Raw genomic sequence first — 17,517 nt, 5'->3', positions numbered from 1 at the left:
TGCTGTCACTCTATGTAGGACTGCCACTTAGCCTGATATAGCTAAAATAATACTTAAAAATTAAAATCCACTGAACTCTGTTTAATTAGCATTAGAAACCAAACAAAATAAACAATTCTACCAGGTGTTGTTTATCTCTTTCATATGATACTTTGGTATCACTTCATCAAATTTTTAGTAATATACAGTTTTCAAAAGTATGGGAACCATATAAGTGCCTGCACCTGCCAATTGAAATAGAAAGGTTCTTTGCAAATTAGAAATGGGAAATAAAAGTAATAACTGGTAATAACTAAAAAAAAGCAAAGTGTGCTGCTTATATACTGCCCCATAGCGCTTCAAGCACTCTCTGGGCGGTTTACAAGTTAGTTATGCAGGCTACACATTGCCCCACCCCCAGCGATCTGGGTACTCATTTTACTGACCTCGGAAGGATAGAAGGCTGAGTCAACCTTGAGCCGGCTACCTGAGATTGAATCCCGGGTCATGAGCACAGTTTTGGCTGCAGTACAGCAGTTTAACCACTGCGCCACGAGGCTCCTAATAACTATTATTTATATACATTGTGATGCTGGAGGAGACTCTTGAGAGTCCCCTGGACTGCAAAGAGAACAAACCTATCCATTTTGAAGGAAATCAACCCTGAGTGCTCACTGGAAGGACAGATCCTGAAGCTGAGGCTCCAATACTTTGGCCATTGGAAGACAGGAGGGCCTGGTGTGCTCTGGTCCATGGGGTCACGAACTTAATGACTAAACAACAACAATTTACTGTATATACATATTAAAACAGTCCATTATATTAGCTTGTTAATCCTTAAAAAAACAGTATTTCCTAATTCAGGGGAGTTTACTTCTAACACATCTGCAGAGCACCAGTGTGGCTTTTTACAGCTGCCTGGCAAAGTAAACAAAGCTAAGGTTTAGCCAAAGTCGAAGAAGTGTACAAAGAGAAATATTATAAAGGAAAGCTACAACCCAGAGGTACCAACTTCAGTATAAAGGTCTAGGAAAAACAGAGGATATTCTTGCTCTTGAGGACAATAAAAATACATTTATTAGCAAATTTGTCTGAAGACTCTTTTGACGGAATTTTGAGAGAGATGGGTTAAGAGGAGGAGGAACAGGAAACATACATGCAGTGAGGTCTTGAAAATTCTTTCCGATGAGAAGATGAAACATCTTGTTATACACTTCCTCTTGTTTCATTGGCTCAACTCAGAGATCTGTTTCACTAGAAAGAGTTTGTCTTGGCCCTCCTAAGTGAAAGAGACAGAAAGACAAAGCTGAAAGCAACCGGGAATAGTTCTCTCATTATGCAAAGAGTCTTCACTAGCCAGGTGGTCTCTATTGTTCCCAGGGTAATAAGAGTTGTAATCCAGCATAGGGGAGGGTTAGAGAAAGCTGCTGCTGGCCAGATCAATGCTATCTCTCATCTTGTTTCGCTACCCCCTCCTTTTATCTGCAATAAGGGAAAGAATATGATTCTTCCAGTTGTTTCTACAAGTAGGTTCACCAGGCACAGTCTCACTTTTTCTGGCATCAGGTGAAGACCTCTGCGTGTCCCCGGGGCTTTAAAAATAATCTAAAGAGTTTTAATATTTAGCAGTTCCTGATTTACAAGTGCTGGCTTTAGTTAATCAACTTGTATTGCAGTTAGTTTTTCTTCTGTATGATATGTTGAGTGTTTTATGATGTTTAATTTTTATTGTTAACAGCCCTCAGGACATAGTTAATTGGTATAAAAATGTTGTAGATAAATAACTAGTGAACAGTAATACTTTTGAAAATATGAATGTGTATGTGGTTCACTAAAAGGTATCGTCCACATGACCTTTGTTCTTTCTGGACTATATAAGATACCATTAATGGTCATGTGCAGCACCATCTACAAGATGGTGTGGACTCTAAACACCAGCCACATGGATGCTTTACATTAGCCAGAGGTGACTGCAACCTGAAGAGACATCTCCTTGTACTCACCAGGTAAAAACATTAGTTTGATTAATTTGGTACAATTAGCTGCATCTACCTGGTGAAAAACAACAACTTATAACCCCTAACTTGTGCTAGACTAGAGGCTGCTATGTGTCTATGCTGTTTCTCTCCAATTCCATGAGCCAGAAAGAAAAAACTCCATTTTTCAAGCAGGCAACGTGAGGAGCAATAATCTCAGAGCAATCTTTTGGTTTTAAGAGCAGGGGTGTAAAAATTCCAGCCAGATTACAAAGTCTGCTCAAGACAGTGGCCTCAAGAGAACTTATATCACTTTTCACAGACAAGCGCTGTTAATTTCTGGACTTTTGCCTGCAATTTTTCTGCACTACCCATGAGGGAATTGTGCTAAGCCTGAAGAAGTGATATTTTGTCCACAAAAGCTTGTGATTTAAAAAAAAATTGTGGTCCAATAAAAAGTATCACCCACGCTTACATTTATGTTCCTTTGTTCATCTTTTCTGCTTGCCATTTGTTCATCCTAAACCAAGCCAATCCTGGAGTTGGATTTTCATCACCCACCATCCCTCTGTACCCACATTCTTCAATGATGTCCCTTACAAAGCACTCACCAGATGGAGTTGCCCTTTAAAGCCTTTCACCATGGAGCTGTAGGAATCAGCCAGAGCCTTGAGGTAGAACATGAGGATGCTAGGATGAGAGGAGGCAAAAGAAATGATATAAGAGAAGAGGTAGATTTAAGAGCATAGTGCTAATGCTGTATTCCATTTCCCTAGAGGCAGAACTTTGGGGACAGAAGTCCTGTTTCTCCTTCTTACTCTCCATGCTATCAACCAGAGCTTTGGAAACCGTTTGAACAACATATCCCAGAATTCCCATCCACTGTAGACATCAGGAGGTTCTGGGAGTCATAGTCCAACAGTTAAGCTTTGTTCTGAACCTCAGCAAAGTAGCATCCAGTTCAGAAACTGAATTCCTTCTTACCTTAGGAGGAGGAACAAGGGTACAGCAAATGCCAAAGAGCCCAAAAATTCCAGGAAATCCTGAGCGCGGTGGGGTAATTCTGACACAGCCCTGATGACAGAATTCCACATGGCGGATTCACCCTGGAATGGACCGCAGGCTTTGGAAGGGGGCAAGCTGTGGGAGAAACCTGGGATGAGATTGAAACACTGGTAATGGAAAGAGGAGGAAGGAAATGAATATATTTGTATATTTAAAAACATATACAGCCCACTGCTGCATCTCTGTATTCCCCAAGAGATGGTTACAAATAAAATATTACTGAAAAAAGAGGGCAGGAGGCTTTCTCAACCACAACTTTTGTGCCTTTATTAATCTGTGAATGCGGTGGACATTTTTCAAACAGCAAAAGCAGGTGTTAAAAGTACAGAATCCCTTCTTGAAGATACACAGACAGCATTTTTCTTCTAGCAGCATCTCATAAAAAATATATTGCTCCAATTGGGCTGTTTCTCTTGAAAATCCTCACACTCAGCCTGAAGTTAGCCTCGATTTAGAATTCTATACATTTGGAGCTAGACAGGGCCATTTGTTCATGCAGACTTGATGTCTAACACCCTTCTCCAACCTGCCTACCTTCAAACATATTAGATGACAACTCACTGTTTGGATCGTCCAATATATCTGGAAGGCACCCAATTGAGGAAGGTTAATGTATAACATCCCTCTTGAATATCTCAGATTTGTACAGTACTTTATTTTCTGTGGAGATGTCCTTAATGTAATTAAATAAATGTGCTAGACATTTTCCTGCAGCTGTGTCTTACACATGCTGCACATGACTACAAGAGGTTAACAAGAATAGAATCCTCCTTACATATTTACTTTCTTTAGCTGAAGAAACAGTAAGACAACCATCTGTCAGATATTCTTTGATTTGTATTCCTGCCCTGAGTAGGGAGTTGGACTCGATGGCCTTATAGGCCCCTTCCAACTCCATTATTCAATGGTAGATATATACGAACATGTGAATCAGCTTTATATAGTCACAGAGCTTTTGTCCTTCTAGCAGAACAGCACTGGCTCTCCAAGGCTTCAAGGGGAGTGAGGTCTTGACAGCCTCGTGACCTAGTTTTTTAAACTAAAGATTCCAGAGGCAGAACCTATACTTTCTTTGTGACAAGCATGTGTTCTGCTTTTTTTTTCCTCTAGCAGTCAAAAATCAATGTGTGTGATGCCTTCCTCTGGCCTTAATTTATTTACAGAGCAGCCAGCTCTTTTTTCATTTCACACTTCTGCCTTTGTGTGTGATGGATTGCCTTGGTCCTTGATGGTTCTTTAGTTTTTGAAAAATGTGCATGGTCTTCTACTATGAGATGCAGAGGCAGCACTTTGGCACAAATGAGCAGTACGTACTTGGAGACAAGTTGCCTTGAGGATTAAATACTACGGCAACACCTGTCAGAAGAAGTAGCTCCATTTTCCCCCAGCTATATTGGGGGGTGGGGGAGAAAGAGGTCATTATACTTACACAAACATGCTGTATAATGCAGGGACACATGAAATAATCAGGCCCAGAAGCAAAACCAAGAGAAAGAAGAAGTTGGAGCTGGAGGCACGAAAGGTCCGTTCTGCTGGACAGCAGTTGGCAAACAGGGTTAGCTAGGACAAAGTGGGGAAAACATTCACAATGTCAAGAACCCAGACTTCTGTCTTCCTTTCTTCTTGAACTTCTTCAACATAGTTAAAGAAATGTCAAATAAATTCATCATAACAGTTTCAGTCAATGACTTGATTAGGTTAAAAAGTAAAAAAATAAAGCATTAAGCATACTTTATGTCTTCTTAAGAAACAGACTTTATTAGGAACATTAAACTTATTCTGTGTGAAAGCAAGGGTCATCTTAGAAGGTGGAAAGGGAGAATGACATTTTTATACCAATTGCTGCTTTTCAGCCACAGCAACTGCTTTACTTGCTGATTAATCCCGGGTGGGGGGGCACTGTCACAGTCAATTACAAGTGCTCTAACTCACTGGTTCTTAACCTTGGGTTACTCAGGAGTTTTGGACTGCAACTCCCAGAAGCCTTCACCACCAGCTGTCCTGACTGGGGTTTCTGGGAGTTGCAGTTCAAAAGCATCCGAGTAACAAAGGTTAAGAACCACTGCTCTAACTAATTAATCTAACCTGAAAGTTAAACACTGGAACCTCATTTTAACTATCCAGAAGTGGCAAGAGATAAGGTAACAGGGGCTTCGCCTTCCTCCCCCCTTGCCAACTCTGTTTTCCTGGCCCTTCTCAGCCTGTTGGACGTAATCAAGGTTCCAGGCACCGCAAGTAGGAGATGGATGAACCACAAGTCGGGAAACCAAATTTATTTATTTATTTATATATATATTTATTTTATTTTATTTTATTTATATCCCACCTATCTGGTCGGATTAGGACCACTCTAGGTGGCTAGAATGGGCAGAAGAAGCTAGGACTGCCTTCTCCCTGGCCACACGGAGACAGCCAATTGTGTATGAACCTTCTCCAACTTTCAGCCTCGCATCCAGAGATTCTGTGGCAGATCTAACCATGAAGAAAGGTTTACTTGAGTTTTTTTTTTTAAAGTCTAATTATTTCTGAATTAGACTCTCCCCCAAATTAAGACTCCTCCACTCTGCTTCCACCTGGTAATTATGCACCAGGACTACCTTCCCAGCTGTGTTTTCTTTCAGTGCTAGCTCCTTCCCACAGTCACCTTTTTCAGGTAGAAGACAGCAATAAATTTGATGGTGTTAAGTACAGGCAGTAGGGGGCAGAAAAGAGCCCCGGTCCAGCAAAGGGTTTGTCCATAAACCAGATCCAGGACGTTGTAGGGCACTAGGAATTCCTGTTGCCCCCACCATTTGAAGAAGAGGCATGAGGGATAGGAAGTAACTAACATCCTAGAAAGAAGCAGATGTTTATTTAAAAGAAAGAAAGAAAGAAAAAACATGAGTCAAGGTGAAATGCATGAATTGTTCTGCCTTAAGAGTGAAACAGACTCACTAGTCTTTAGAATCTTTTCACCTCTGTTACTACAGAACCATTTTACAATTTAATATGAAATGGAATTAATAACCATACGAAGTGGACAGAATACAATAGTGTTTCTGGAGTAAGCTGCTACTGTTGATGCCAAGCTACACGCATGCACCCGCCATCCACCACACCTGCCTAACTCCATACCTTCTCCCCCTGACTCCATCAGCAAAATCCCACCAAGCCAAATCACTTAATACTATTCAGGGAACTATCTTATGACGCAGGTAATATAACACAGGTGATATTTAAAAAACTTACTTTCTTGGAAACTCCACAAACAACATAACAAGGAGCATGGTAAGCAAGTCAAAGATCATCAGCTTGTACATCTCCTGCCCCACGGAGGTCTCCCAGCACTAAAGGGATACAAAGGCTAATTTCAGATCCTTCCTGAAACACGTCATATTGCAACTTCCATCGGTTTTTTTTTCCTGTCCCAGGTCTTTCAAAAAATAAACCAGGAATCCATTGTTGGCATCTCCCCTTTCTCTAATCTACCAAAGCTTTTCTTGTCACAGAATCTGACCCCACTCTAGAACACCATTCCAAAGCCTGGAAAAGTTATTTTTAAAATTACAACTTCCAGAATTGTCCCAACAGTAAGACGTAGTGATGGGGCATTCTGGAAGTTTTTGCTGGAGTTTTTACAACCTCTCATGCTGCCTGTGGTTGAAGGGACTGGAAGGGACTTCTCTGGGGTGGGGTGATTGTCAATCTATCCAGCACTAACCAATTCTTCCCTCCCGCCTCTGAATTCCAAGAGAGCCCCGCCTCTCTTCTGAGAGTTCTCTTTCTTTAGTCTGTTGGAAGCAGTCTGTTAGTTTGCTGTTAGTCTGTTCTCAACTGTAAGTAAACATTTTTATGCTTTCTCTTACAAATGTTAGTGAGAAAGGAGTGGTCTGTCTGGGAAACTTGAAGCTATTCTCCTCTGTGAATCTCTGTACTTCTACTGTGTAACAAAAGGGAATTTAACCAAAAATTCAAAACTCTGCAACACTTTTAGCCCCAAAAAAACATTCTCCTAAGCTCTAACCTTTATTCGAGAAAAGAGAAGGCTTACTAGAGGCCTTGAGGTAGCTAAGCTTCTGTTAAGAGTACCAAGACCTAGTCTCAATTTAGCCTATTTCACTCTTCAACCACAGAATCCAAGTGTCCTTTTTTCCTTTCAAACCTCTAGCTCCTTTCTAAACTCACCGGGTGAAGGTGGTTATTGTAGCCACAATTCTGACACTCTGAATTCCGTGGGTCCCCACTGCAGGTGATCTGGGCCCAAAGTGAGACAAGGATAACCACCAAGCTTGCCATACGGAGGAAAACATTCCTGTCAGACAGAAATGTAGACATTCAGCTGATGATGAAATTAAAAACAATACCACTATGTTGCCAAGCCTGTTCCTTGGAGAGCAAATTAAAATACAGAAATGAATTAGTTACGATTTTCTCAGCATGGACATACATATGGACTAATTTCTGTTGGGGCGGGGGGAGAGAACGAAATTAAAAACTGCAGGACAAAAATTTATTAGCATAGCAGATGTGCATGCAGAAAGTCCTGGGTTTAATCCCGTAGCTGCTAAGTTTTAGTCCCCTTAACAAGAATTCAAGAAAGATCTCTTAAAAAGGATAAAAAAAGAAACTAGAACCTTATAATTAAATCCAAGGAAGGCAACAACAGCTGAAATCATGTTGCTTAGTGTAGTAAGTCATAACCAGAGTAAGGCCACTGAATATGTGGGGCTTTAGTGATTCAACTCCTCCATAAGTTCCATTGATTCAATGGGTCTACTTGAGTTGCAACTTACTGTTCTAAGCACCAGGACTTAGCCATGGGATCTCAAGATGTGAAAAACTGCTGATTTAATAAAGTAAAAAAAAAAAAAGTTTTACATTGTGGGCCTCTTCTTGCACATAAATAGTGAGAAAAAAACATGCTCTGACTCACAAAGGCAAAAGATTTATGAAGGGCTCCTATTCTATGACTTGATAGTCATTAATCTAGTCAGCACCTAACTATAACAAACTGAAAATAATTTAGAAACTACAGAAATCAGGACAGGCTGCCCGATGAAAGAGAACTGATAAGGCCTTCGTACAAAGGGCCCTCACTGTATAGTTTCCTTAGCAGAATAGTACATCATGCCCTTCTTGTCATGCATAACTGAACCGTACAGTAATTTCCGCAAAAAAGAAAGAAAGAAAAAGAAAAGAAAAAAGAATGTGTGTGTAGACTGGGCACCTCAAGCACCAAGCAATGTCTTTTACCTGATAAGTGTGATTTTGATTTCAAAACTGAGAGGGTATTTCTCTTGTTTAACAATGACCTCAAAGATTATGGGGACAATAAGATTGGCAGTTGTGATGACAACAGACGGGAGATAGGCTACAAGTAGCTCCAAGAAATATTGACCTTTGACTGGAGAGTCTGACTGTAAAAAAAGAGAAAGAAAGATTAATTGTTTTTGAAGAAGTAGACGTGTTAAACTGTGCAAGCATATCAGATAAATTGGTTATTTTTTTCTTGTCTGATATAAAGATTAATTTGGCAAAATCAGTGTAGCAAGAAAGGCAATTGGCCATGTCGGTTTCAGAAAGCGATGGGAGTGAGATGGAGGAGTACAGGAGACATGGAGCTTCTTATTTATCTCATTTTGTTTTTATTTAACATTGTTTTGTTTTGACTCGTATATCATCTTTCTTCCATAACTGGGAATGAAAGACACCTCACAAGATTAAAAACAGTACAGATGGGGGGGAAGTTATGATATTTAACTACAATTAAACAAAATGAAACAAAAAAAATACATGTTAATTTTTGTTAAAAATTAACCCGATTGAAGAAATATATTATTTATTTATTTATTTATTTATTTATTTATTTATTTATTTATTTATTTATTTCTATCCCACCCATCTGGTAAATTTATACCACTCTGAGCGGCATATAATGCCTAGCTCCTTAAAATGAATCAATAAATTAAGTGCCTTTATCTTTCAAGACAATGTGCAGACTTCATGTCTAAAGGTGATTGTTAATTCCAACTAAAATAGCCCTGTTGAATCAATGGGACTTTGGTCAGTCAAAAATGATGAACACCACACTGATGCAGCAAATCTACTCTTGTTGGAACGAACAACGGCATTTCAGTCCACCTTGAAAGTGGAGTCTTCCCTCACTTTGCTCCCCTTCCTCCTACTCAGTTTTTGTAACAGCTTGCCCAGTGAGGCCATTTAGTAGTCTTGAAGGTTTGTATGCATTTTTCTGCCTTTTTCGTTGCCCTAACAAATTGTCCCGGTATAGATTTTGGAATTGTTTGATAGCCACCACTCCATTTGTAGGCAGAACCTCAATTGGCTGGTGATTGGTGAAATTTCTGTATGTGGTGTAGCTTGGAAAAAGTACAATTGAAGGCAACTGTCACAAGAATCTTAACCCAGTTTTTCAGCACTTTGGTTGCCAGTCCTGACAATATAACATCTAATCTCATGTCAAGCAAGGTGCTCCTTCTGTAACAGGGTTGACCAAAGTATGGGGAAGGTAAGGTTGCATGAGTAAACTGAGGGTCATTTCCTTACATCTCCCAACAGCCACTGGGAATAGTCTGTTGCCCGATAGATGCAATAAAAGGATCCTCCCAGCAGTGCCAAAACCAGAATATTAAGCAGGCCTCGGAGGGTGTAGAGACACACTTGCTGTGCTGTGGTCTGTTCTGCCTGGGACTTGCGGAATGCTGCCTCCTCCAGGTCCATCTGAAGCCAGGTATGAAAAGAAGAGGAATAAAGATTTTAGCATCTCAGCGTCAAAATGGATGAAACATGTAGAACTTTCTTAGAAGAGGTGCTCTTCCAAGTGGTGAAAGATGTCTCTTTTTTATAGCATGTTGTTTGCTTCAATTTTGTCGCTTGCGTTAAGTGTTCTTTATTTTGTGACTGGTTACTGAAAGGTAAACAGATGCTTAATTTGCAGAACTGATTGCTATAGCATCCATCTGTAAGGAGATTCTACTTCTGAAGGGACAACAGGAACAGACATTTATCTTAAAGACTAATTTGATTTTCCCCCACCCCCAGAACTGAAGAAACTAATCAATTTACAATGCCCAGAAGATAATCCATACCCAAATTTTAATTCATATTTTTTAACACTGATGTTAAGTGAAAGCAGGGAGAAGAGAAAACAAAATACACTGGCTGAAATCCTGTTGTGTACTTAACGTAGGCATAACTTTCTAGGGGTAATTTCCTTACCTTTTCCAGCAGCCACTGGGAATAGACTGTTGCCCAATAGATTCAAGATGTAGAAGGATCCTCCGAGCAGCGCCATGACTCTTTGTTATGCCCACGGTAGCTACAACAGTGCCAATGTGGAAGTGCTATTCACAAACACATTGTGCAATTGGTTGTGATAGCAACCATGCAACCAATGGTGCATTGTGCATTGCCTGGACATAATGCCCAGCAAAGTTGTGCAACTTTATCTTACACAGCCATAACTGGATTCTGGCCCTGGTATGATTTTATCTTGGCACAGCAAATAGTTAAAAAAAAAAAGCTAAGAATAATTAGTAAATCCATAGTTTTTTGGGGGGGGGGGTTAAGCTTGTCTCGTTTTTCTTCAAGAGGGATGTGGGGAAGTGATAAGCAGAAGTCCAACATACTGATGGTACAGATAAAAGGCAAATGTTCCTTTCATTGAATTTAGTTGTGTGAACTGAATTATGTTTCTTTATTCAAATGCAGACTCCTTATTTGTGTTTGTGGAGAGGGGGAACTGGAAATTCTTGATGAGCAGGATGTAGACGCATTAGTTTCTCATTTTGATTTACTCTGCCTGGATTTCTTACAGCACCTGGTTTTTGCTTTGCCTTTGTATATACGTGGATGGCAAAACCATCCCAAAACCAACAATGCAGAAACAGGTACTTTCAGAGTAATATTTTTCCTAGTCTGGATACTGAGGTCAGTAACAGTTAATTACATGGTTAATTATTTTCTATTAACTCTCCTATCTCTGATCAGTATTTAAAGTAGCTGGTGAGTGTTAATTGTTGAAAGAAGATTCTACTGGATATTATCATATGCTGTTAATACCAAGCCTGATTTATGGAATTTGCAGTAGATATAAGAGTTTCCTAGCTGGACCTCCATTCAGTGAGGCATTGACCCAATCCAGACCTAATTAGCTTGTTATTTCACATGCCCCTAGGGCATGTGATCTGTGTTGTGGTGTGCTGCAATCATACGTTGCCAGCATACCTTGAAATCTGTTCCTAGCCTCCCTGGAATGCCTTACCCGCAGTTCGTAGCGAATACTCTTTTGCCTTAATTGCACCATCTTCTGCTGCATGAGGCCAAAATCCCACCCAGCAAAGACTTTGTTGCTGTAGGAGCCAAGAGAAGCATCTTCACTAACCAGGCTGTGTTTGAGACAATAAACTGACCTGAGGGAAAATGAAGAGGGGCAGATGTTCAATTTGAAAATTTTTGAAGAAAGCTATGGTGGAGAAAACTTATTAAGACTCACCTCCGTACAATCAAGCTCAAGCAAAAGAGGAGGTAGAAGAGTGCCGTGAGCAGATATGCGAGAGGGATATTGTACGAGAAGCCAACAAAATTAACAGCTGAATTCTTGTAGTAGCCATAAAACAGGTATGTTTGCTCTATGAACCCCTGCAAAGAGAAATACATTGACAAGCACTGGGGGCCATTAACTTGTGGCAGCGTTCCATAGTTTGTTTTATGGGTGATGCACTCTCTTACCTTGCCTGACAAAAGATCCATGATGTATGAAGGGTAGCTGACCAAGCCTTGGGGAGTGGGGTTGTAATGAAGACATGACACGTTAACTGTTTAAAAAAAGGGGGTGAGGGGGAGGATTGAATGGTTCACTTTGCTTCCACATCCCCATAGAATTCAAGTCCCATTGTCTAACCCACCAGTTCTTCTTAAAGAACTCAGGCATCAGGGGAAACAGAGATCTCCCGGAGCTCAATATAAAAGCAGGCCTGTATATTCCATAGCTTTGATATGTGAGTGCGACACCTGATACCAGTTGGGGAAACACAGCCATTCTGAGAACTTGGCTTTTGATTCCTTTTTAGAAGTTTCTAGTCCTTACTGTAGCAGAGGAGTTTCTATACTTTATTTTCTTCACCTTAATATCAACAGACAAACAAAACACAAAATGAAAACACTCTGACAGAACTGAAAAGGTTTCCTGCCACTATTATTTAAAAATCTAAATCAAGGAAGGAGGATAAAGAAGAGGAATCAAAATAAACACATGTAAATATCCCTAGTTTGCATTTGTGCAATAGATTCCAGTACAGAGGTACAGTTTACGTGTTGCAGAATATGATGGAAATAATGGGTTGAATTGTTTGAACATTTCATCCCATGGGCTCAAAAGGATAAACTGGAAAACAAGGACAGAATATCTGAACCTTTAGTAACTTACCTGGATTAAAATGAAAATAAAAACAAACAAACAAATGAAAACTTGTCCCCTTTTGTAGAATATGGAATTCTTTGTTCTTGAAACTTTTTACCTGTTCAGTGAGTCATCACCATTTTTTTCTAACAAAAATTCCTATGCTTCAGTTAGATAATTTTAAAATTTGTTCCTAAGGAGCTTATGGGGAACCTCCCATCAGAAAGCAGGATGTATTCATGTACATGTTTCAGATTGTCTTATAGTCACTGTCACCTCTTTAAGCAGGACTTTTATTTATTTATTTTTAAAGTATTTTTATCCTGCCTTTCTCCTCAAAAGGCCCAAGGAGGCACTGTGTATAGCGCCACATACTTCAAAATGCTATTTGGAGAAAACAGTGGGGTACAGTGTTTAGAATGTTAGACTGGGATCCATGAGATTTGGTTTAACATCCCCACTTTGCCATTAAGTTTACTTGGGTATGCTTGGGCTAGTTGTATTCTCTCAGCTTGAATTACCTAATGGGGCTGCTAACAGGGTAAAAGTGTGTGTGCGGGGGGGGGGGGGAGGTGAGAGTCATTTACAGCGTTCACTGCATTGGAGGAAATTCCGGATATAAATTTAAGCAACAATGGCATAAATAAATACTTATCCCGCTAAATGGGGCTCTGGACGTCTGTCAAGAAGGCCTTTCCTGGTGGTATGAGTGTACAAATGCTTTCTATGTTTAATCCCTATATGACATGCAAAAATTTAACAAATAAGATCCTCCCACCATGGAATTGTTATTATAAGAAAGCTCCACCTGTTGACTTTCTGCCTCCTGTGTTGCTCTTTAAGATATAAAGACTTGCCAGAAGATAAAGAGAAAAAATTTTCTTCTCTCCTCAGTATACTGTACTTAGAAGTTTCAGCCCATTAGAATGAGTGCTCAAATCACTTTATTTGTAAGGATTTTTGTTGACAGGCTCACCTAAACTGCCATTTAGCTGACTTGTCCAACTGAGATGCAGGGCTTCAAATGCTGCATTTGGAGCAATTACAAATCCCACCACCAGCAGTGAGGCAACAAAATTCATCAGCACCAGAAAACGCAGGAAATTGAAGTAGGACTGGATCCCTGTTCCAAAGTGACCTAGGAATAAAGAATGTGAACACTTAAGGGACAAGACCAGAAATCGCAACCACTTCACTCCTGCCCTGGTGCTGATTAAGAGCCCCTCCTCATACCTTCAATTTTGCGCAGTGAACTTTGCCACATCTTAGTGTTTGAGATGACGGCATCCACCTGGCTCTTGAGACGCCGCAGCATCCGCCGTTTCTCGACATGCCAGAGTTCCCAGCCATTGAGTCTTTTAGCTGCCTGCTCCTGTAGCACTCTTGAAAAAGTGGGGGCAAAAAGCCCATATGGCTTAATGGGAAGTTAAAAATGTTAACATCGAGGTTCTTGTGGAAGTTATCAAACTGTGAGCCCCTAATTTCCTCCACAGTTACTAAATCTGCAACACAAATGCGTGACAGCATCCTCATCCAATCATTAGGGAGAATGGGGTCATGGCCTCTGGTGGCAGATGCTGGAGGCACCTCTTGACTCTTAACTCTGGACTCTGTAACTACAGTATTTCTCTCTGCTACACAACTTGCCCTAGATTCTCTAATTTATCCTAAAGTGTGTTGCAGCAGAACAGAGCAAAGCAAAGTGTGCTGTTTATATACCACTCCATAGCACTGCAGGATTCTCTAGGAATTTTTACAATTTAATAATGTAGGCTTCACATTGCCCTACCACTACCAAAAGCTGAGTAGTCAGTTTACCAACCACGGAAGGATGGAAGGCTGTGCCAACCTTGAGCCGGCTCCCAGAGCCCATTGGGACTGAACTCAGCTCATAAGCAGAGTCTTGATTGCAATACTGCAGTTTGAGTTTGTATCTCCTCTAGCCAATTATATACCTCCCCCTGCCCAACAAAACTCAACAAATTCGTTATCAGCATCTATTCCCAGTTCTTCTGGATTCCTCATATGTTTGTCTTATTCCACAAAGATCTATATAAAACCTAGGACAGCCTTCAGACATGTTGGATTGGAGAGCCCATCATCCCCAGCAAGCACATCCAACTTTGGTGGCTGGGGTTGATGGATGTTGTACTCCAACACATCTGGGAGGGGTGCCAGGCTGGGAGAGACAATTATGGGGAAATCTCATCTCAGACCATTCTGAATAGGTGTCCCCTCCTTCATCTTAGGGATCCAGGCATCCTTCTACCTGAGCTTTCGTTTATCCTGAAAGCAAAGGGGCAGCTCTGCCAGGGGTCTGCTGTCTTCCTCCTCCTCGCTCAACACAAATTCTGTCACCAATTCCTGAGGGTCAACTGCGTCCTCTGATGCCTCTTCCCAAGCTGCTCCCCAGGTCGCTGCCTTGTTGCCACGGAAACGTAGTGTCTGGTTGCTTGGCAGCTGGAGAAGGAGAGATGGCGGGCCATGGCGGCCCCCACTGGATCCTGGGGGAGGATACAGGATATAAGACATGCATATTCATATCCATAACCATAATCAATGTGTGGTGTCAACTTGATTCTGGCTTATGGGAGCCTTTCCCAGTGTTTTCTAGGTAGAGAAAACTCAGAAGTGGTTTACCATTCTCTTCTTCTGAGGGCATCCTGGAACTGTGCAGCTTGCCCAAGGCTACCCAGGCTGGCTCTTCTCTCAGCAGGCACAATGAGGAATAGAACTGCCACACCTAAACCAATGAGCTATCCAACCAGCTAAGAGGGCCCGAAAAGCCATCTATTCACTCCAGGATTACCCTATCATAGCCTTCTTTTTTCCCCCCTCCCAGACAGGATTAGCCTATCACAGTGTGTTTTTTTTCCTCCCAGAAATGCGCACACACCAGCCCAGCGATGCCAGTTCAAAAAAAGAAAATGTCCAAGCTCTGAAGTCTGTGCAATTCAAATTAGTTGGGCACAGAGGGAGTCGCTATGAAGTGTTTGATGAGCTCAGCTATACACAACAGAAAGCAGCAAAGCCCACTCCCCCAAAGGATTACTAATTGCTGTTCAATTTGAGAGAAAATATTTTTATCCTACCCTTCTATGGGCAAAATTTACTGAGTGATTTTTTTTTATCTTTTTGTGTTTCTACCATCACTGCATCAGATATATTTTCCTTTCAAATACTCAGAATTCTCCCACCTTGGCTCGGAACCTTAAGGCAATACTACCGTACCCTAAATACCTATACACTTCCCTCCCCTCTCTTTTTATGTCTTATCTTTTGTTTCTCTCTTTTGGATTTCTTTAGATTGCTATTTCTTCTATGTGTACATGTTCCATTGCGCCTCTGTTTAGAGAAGCCGAAAAATGTACAGCAGCCCCTCTCCTCAACCTAAAACTGGCTGTAGTGCAGGGGCACAACAAAGTTGGAGGGAACCATTTTGGGGTGGGGGCAATTTATGGTATTTTCTGTAAAGAAACAAAATTATGGATCCCCAGTGGATAGCTTTCTCTTGAAAGTCAGTTTAAAGGCAACTCAGTGTTCTTTTTTTATGGTTCCATTCAAGTTTAAATGGAGCCTGTCTCTTTCGGATCAGATTCCAATCAAAGAACATTTCACCCCCTCTTCCAAGATTCTGTTTGCAGACATGAATCATGTACCTAGATGAGATTTGCTAGTAGGACTCTTACTGAAGTGGGTGTGTTGTGTGCCGTCAAGTCAGAACTTATATGGACCCTAATAAGGCTTTCAAGGTGAGATATTTAAGGAATAGTTTTACCAGTTCCACTCCCCCAGTCAGCTGGGAATTTGGGAATTTGAATGCTCTTCTCCAGAATCCTAGTCCATTACCGTAATCTATCCACTACACCACACCAGGGATCCAATGTAAGAATAACTCACGAAAAAGTGCTGGCAAATTTTGTAATCCTAGACCCAGATGAAACCAGCAATGCCTAGAATCAGAATTATTCCTTATTACCTGTTTCATCTTCTTGGCTCCCCAAACCGCTTTCCCGATCACTGGCCATGGCTACAGGTTACGTTTATATTTCTTATTCAGTGCACTTTACGCTTGGCAGCACCGGGAACAAGGAACAAGGAAATAAGAAGTCTGGGCAGGGATTAATTATTATTTCAGAAGGACTGCCCCATGAACAAAGGCAGGAGCTTTGCAACAAACAGATCAGAATCCAAAGCCAGGGCTGTGATAAAAGAAAAATCACTTTACCATAATTGCTTGAAAAGTTATTGCTGCCTCTGGAAATGGACTGGGGTTGGTACAGTATTTGGTGGATGGAGAAGAGCTTTGATTTGACCTAAAATAAAATTTAGTGTTGAATTTTTACACATAAAACATCAAACTCGGGTTCACTGGCAATTAGATTTCCCAGTAAGTTTTCTTTATTTATAATCTTATTTGCAGATCACATACTTGATAATTTATTTAGACAACTTGGCTATATTCATGAACAAAGGAAGTATAAAGCAGTTGGAAGTCCGAGGGGGAGGGAGATAGGTCCTCCGGCTGTTTTGGACTCAATATCCCAGAATCCTCAGCCACCATGGCATGTGAGTGCACATTTTTGGACCATAGCTAAAGCCATCAATACTACAGTCACAGAAACTGTCTTTTAAAACAGCTTACATATTGACTCCAGGTAATCCTGGAATGGATGTGGTGGTGCTGTGGGCTAAACCGCAGAAGCCTGTGCTGCAGGTTCAGAAGACCAGCAGTTGTAAGATCGAATCCATGTGATGGAGTGAGCTCCCGTCGCTTTGTCCCAGCTCCTTGCCAACCTAGCAGTTCGAAAGCATGTAAATGCAAGTAGATCAATAGGTACCATCTTGGTGGGAAGGTAAAATGGCGTTTCCTAGTCACACTAGCCACGTGACAACGGAAACTTGTCTTCGGACAAGCGCTAGCTCTACGGCTTGAAAAGCGGGATGAGCACCGCCCCCTAGTCGGACACGACTGGACTAAAAATGTCAAGGGGAACCTTTACCTTTACCATCCTGGAATATGCCATATGGAAAACTTGGGAACAATTTGGCTTGATAAAAGAAGTATAATGGTTACTTCAAAACTAGAGCTTGAATAGA

The 17,517-nt window shown here is 41.0% G+C and overlaps 1 protein-coding gene across 2 annotated transcripts; it reads right to left on the bottom strand.

Annotated features, from left to right (window-relative positions):
* Positions 1-1,033: 1,033 nt before the first annotated feature.
* TMC4 (transmembrane channel like 4) lies at positions 1,034-16,502 on the bottom strand. 2 transcript variants are annotated; one of them, XM_020798986.3, is made up of 16 exons: positions 16,397-16,502; positions 14,687-14,921; positions 13,651-13,799; positions 13,394-13,555; positions 11,748-11,833; positions 11,512-11,657; positions 11,281-11,428; positions 9,564-9,737; positions 8,253-8,416; positions 7,185-7,311; positions 6,249-6,346; positions 5,665-5,851; positions 4,450-4,580; positions 2,940-3,095; positions 2,567-2,645; positions 1,034-1,258 (listed from the first exon to the last, which is right to left on the bottom strand). In XM_020798986.3, the coding sequence occupies exons 1-16, from the start codon at positions 16,443-16,445 to the stop codon at positions 1,205-1,207; spliced, it is 2,145 nt and encodes a 714-aa protein (XP_020654645.3). In that variant the 5' UTR covers positions 16,446-16,502; the 3' UTR covers positions 1,034-1,204. The 2 variants fall into 2 exon arrangements, with proteins under 2 accessions (XP_020654645.3, XP_078233183.1); XM_078377057.1 differs by lacking the exons at positions 1,034-1,258; positions 2,567-2,645; positions 2,940-3,095 and having other exon boundaries at positions 4,351-4,580; positions 5,618-5,851.
* Positions 16,503-17,517: the final 1,015 nt, after the last annotated feature.

Source organism: Pogona vitticeps, chromosome 6 (genome assembly GCF_051106095.1).
Source record: "Pogona vitticeps strain Pit_001003342236 chromosome 6, PviZW2.1, whole genome shotgun sequence".
NCBI classification, from domain to species: Eukaryota; Metazoa; Chordata; class Lepidosauria; order Squamata; family Agamidae; genus Pogona; species Pogona vitticeps.
Note: the sequence above shows the minus strand (reverse complement) of the source record. Positions and strands in the feature narration are given on the sequence as shown.

Excerpts from the sequence above, each read along its gene's own strand:
- TMC4 (XM_020798986.3), bottom strand. The coding sequence starts at position 16,445 with ATGGCCAGTGATCGGGAAAGCGGTTTGGGGAGCCAAGAAGATGAAACA. Across the intron at positions 6,347-7,184 it reads ACAATAACCACCTTCACCCG|TGCTGGGAGACCTCCGTGGG; the intron begins GTGAGTTTAGAA and ends GTATCCCTTTAG. Across the intron at positions 2,646-2,939 it reads CCCTTGTTCCTCCTCCTAAG|CATCCTCATGTTCTACCTCA; the intron begins GTAAGAAGGAAT and ends CTCTCATCCTAG.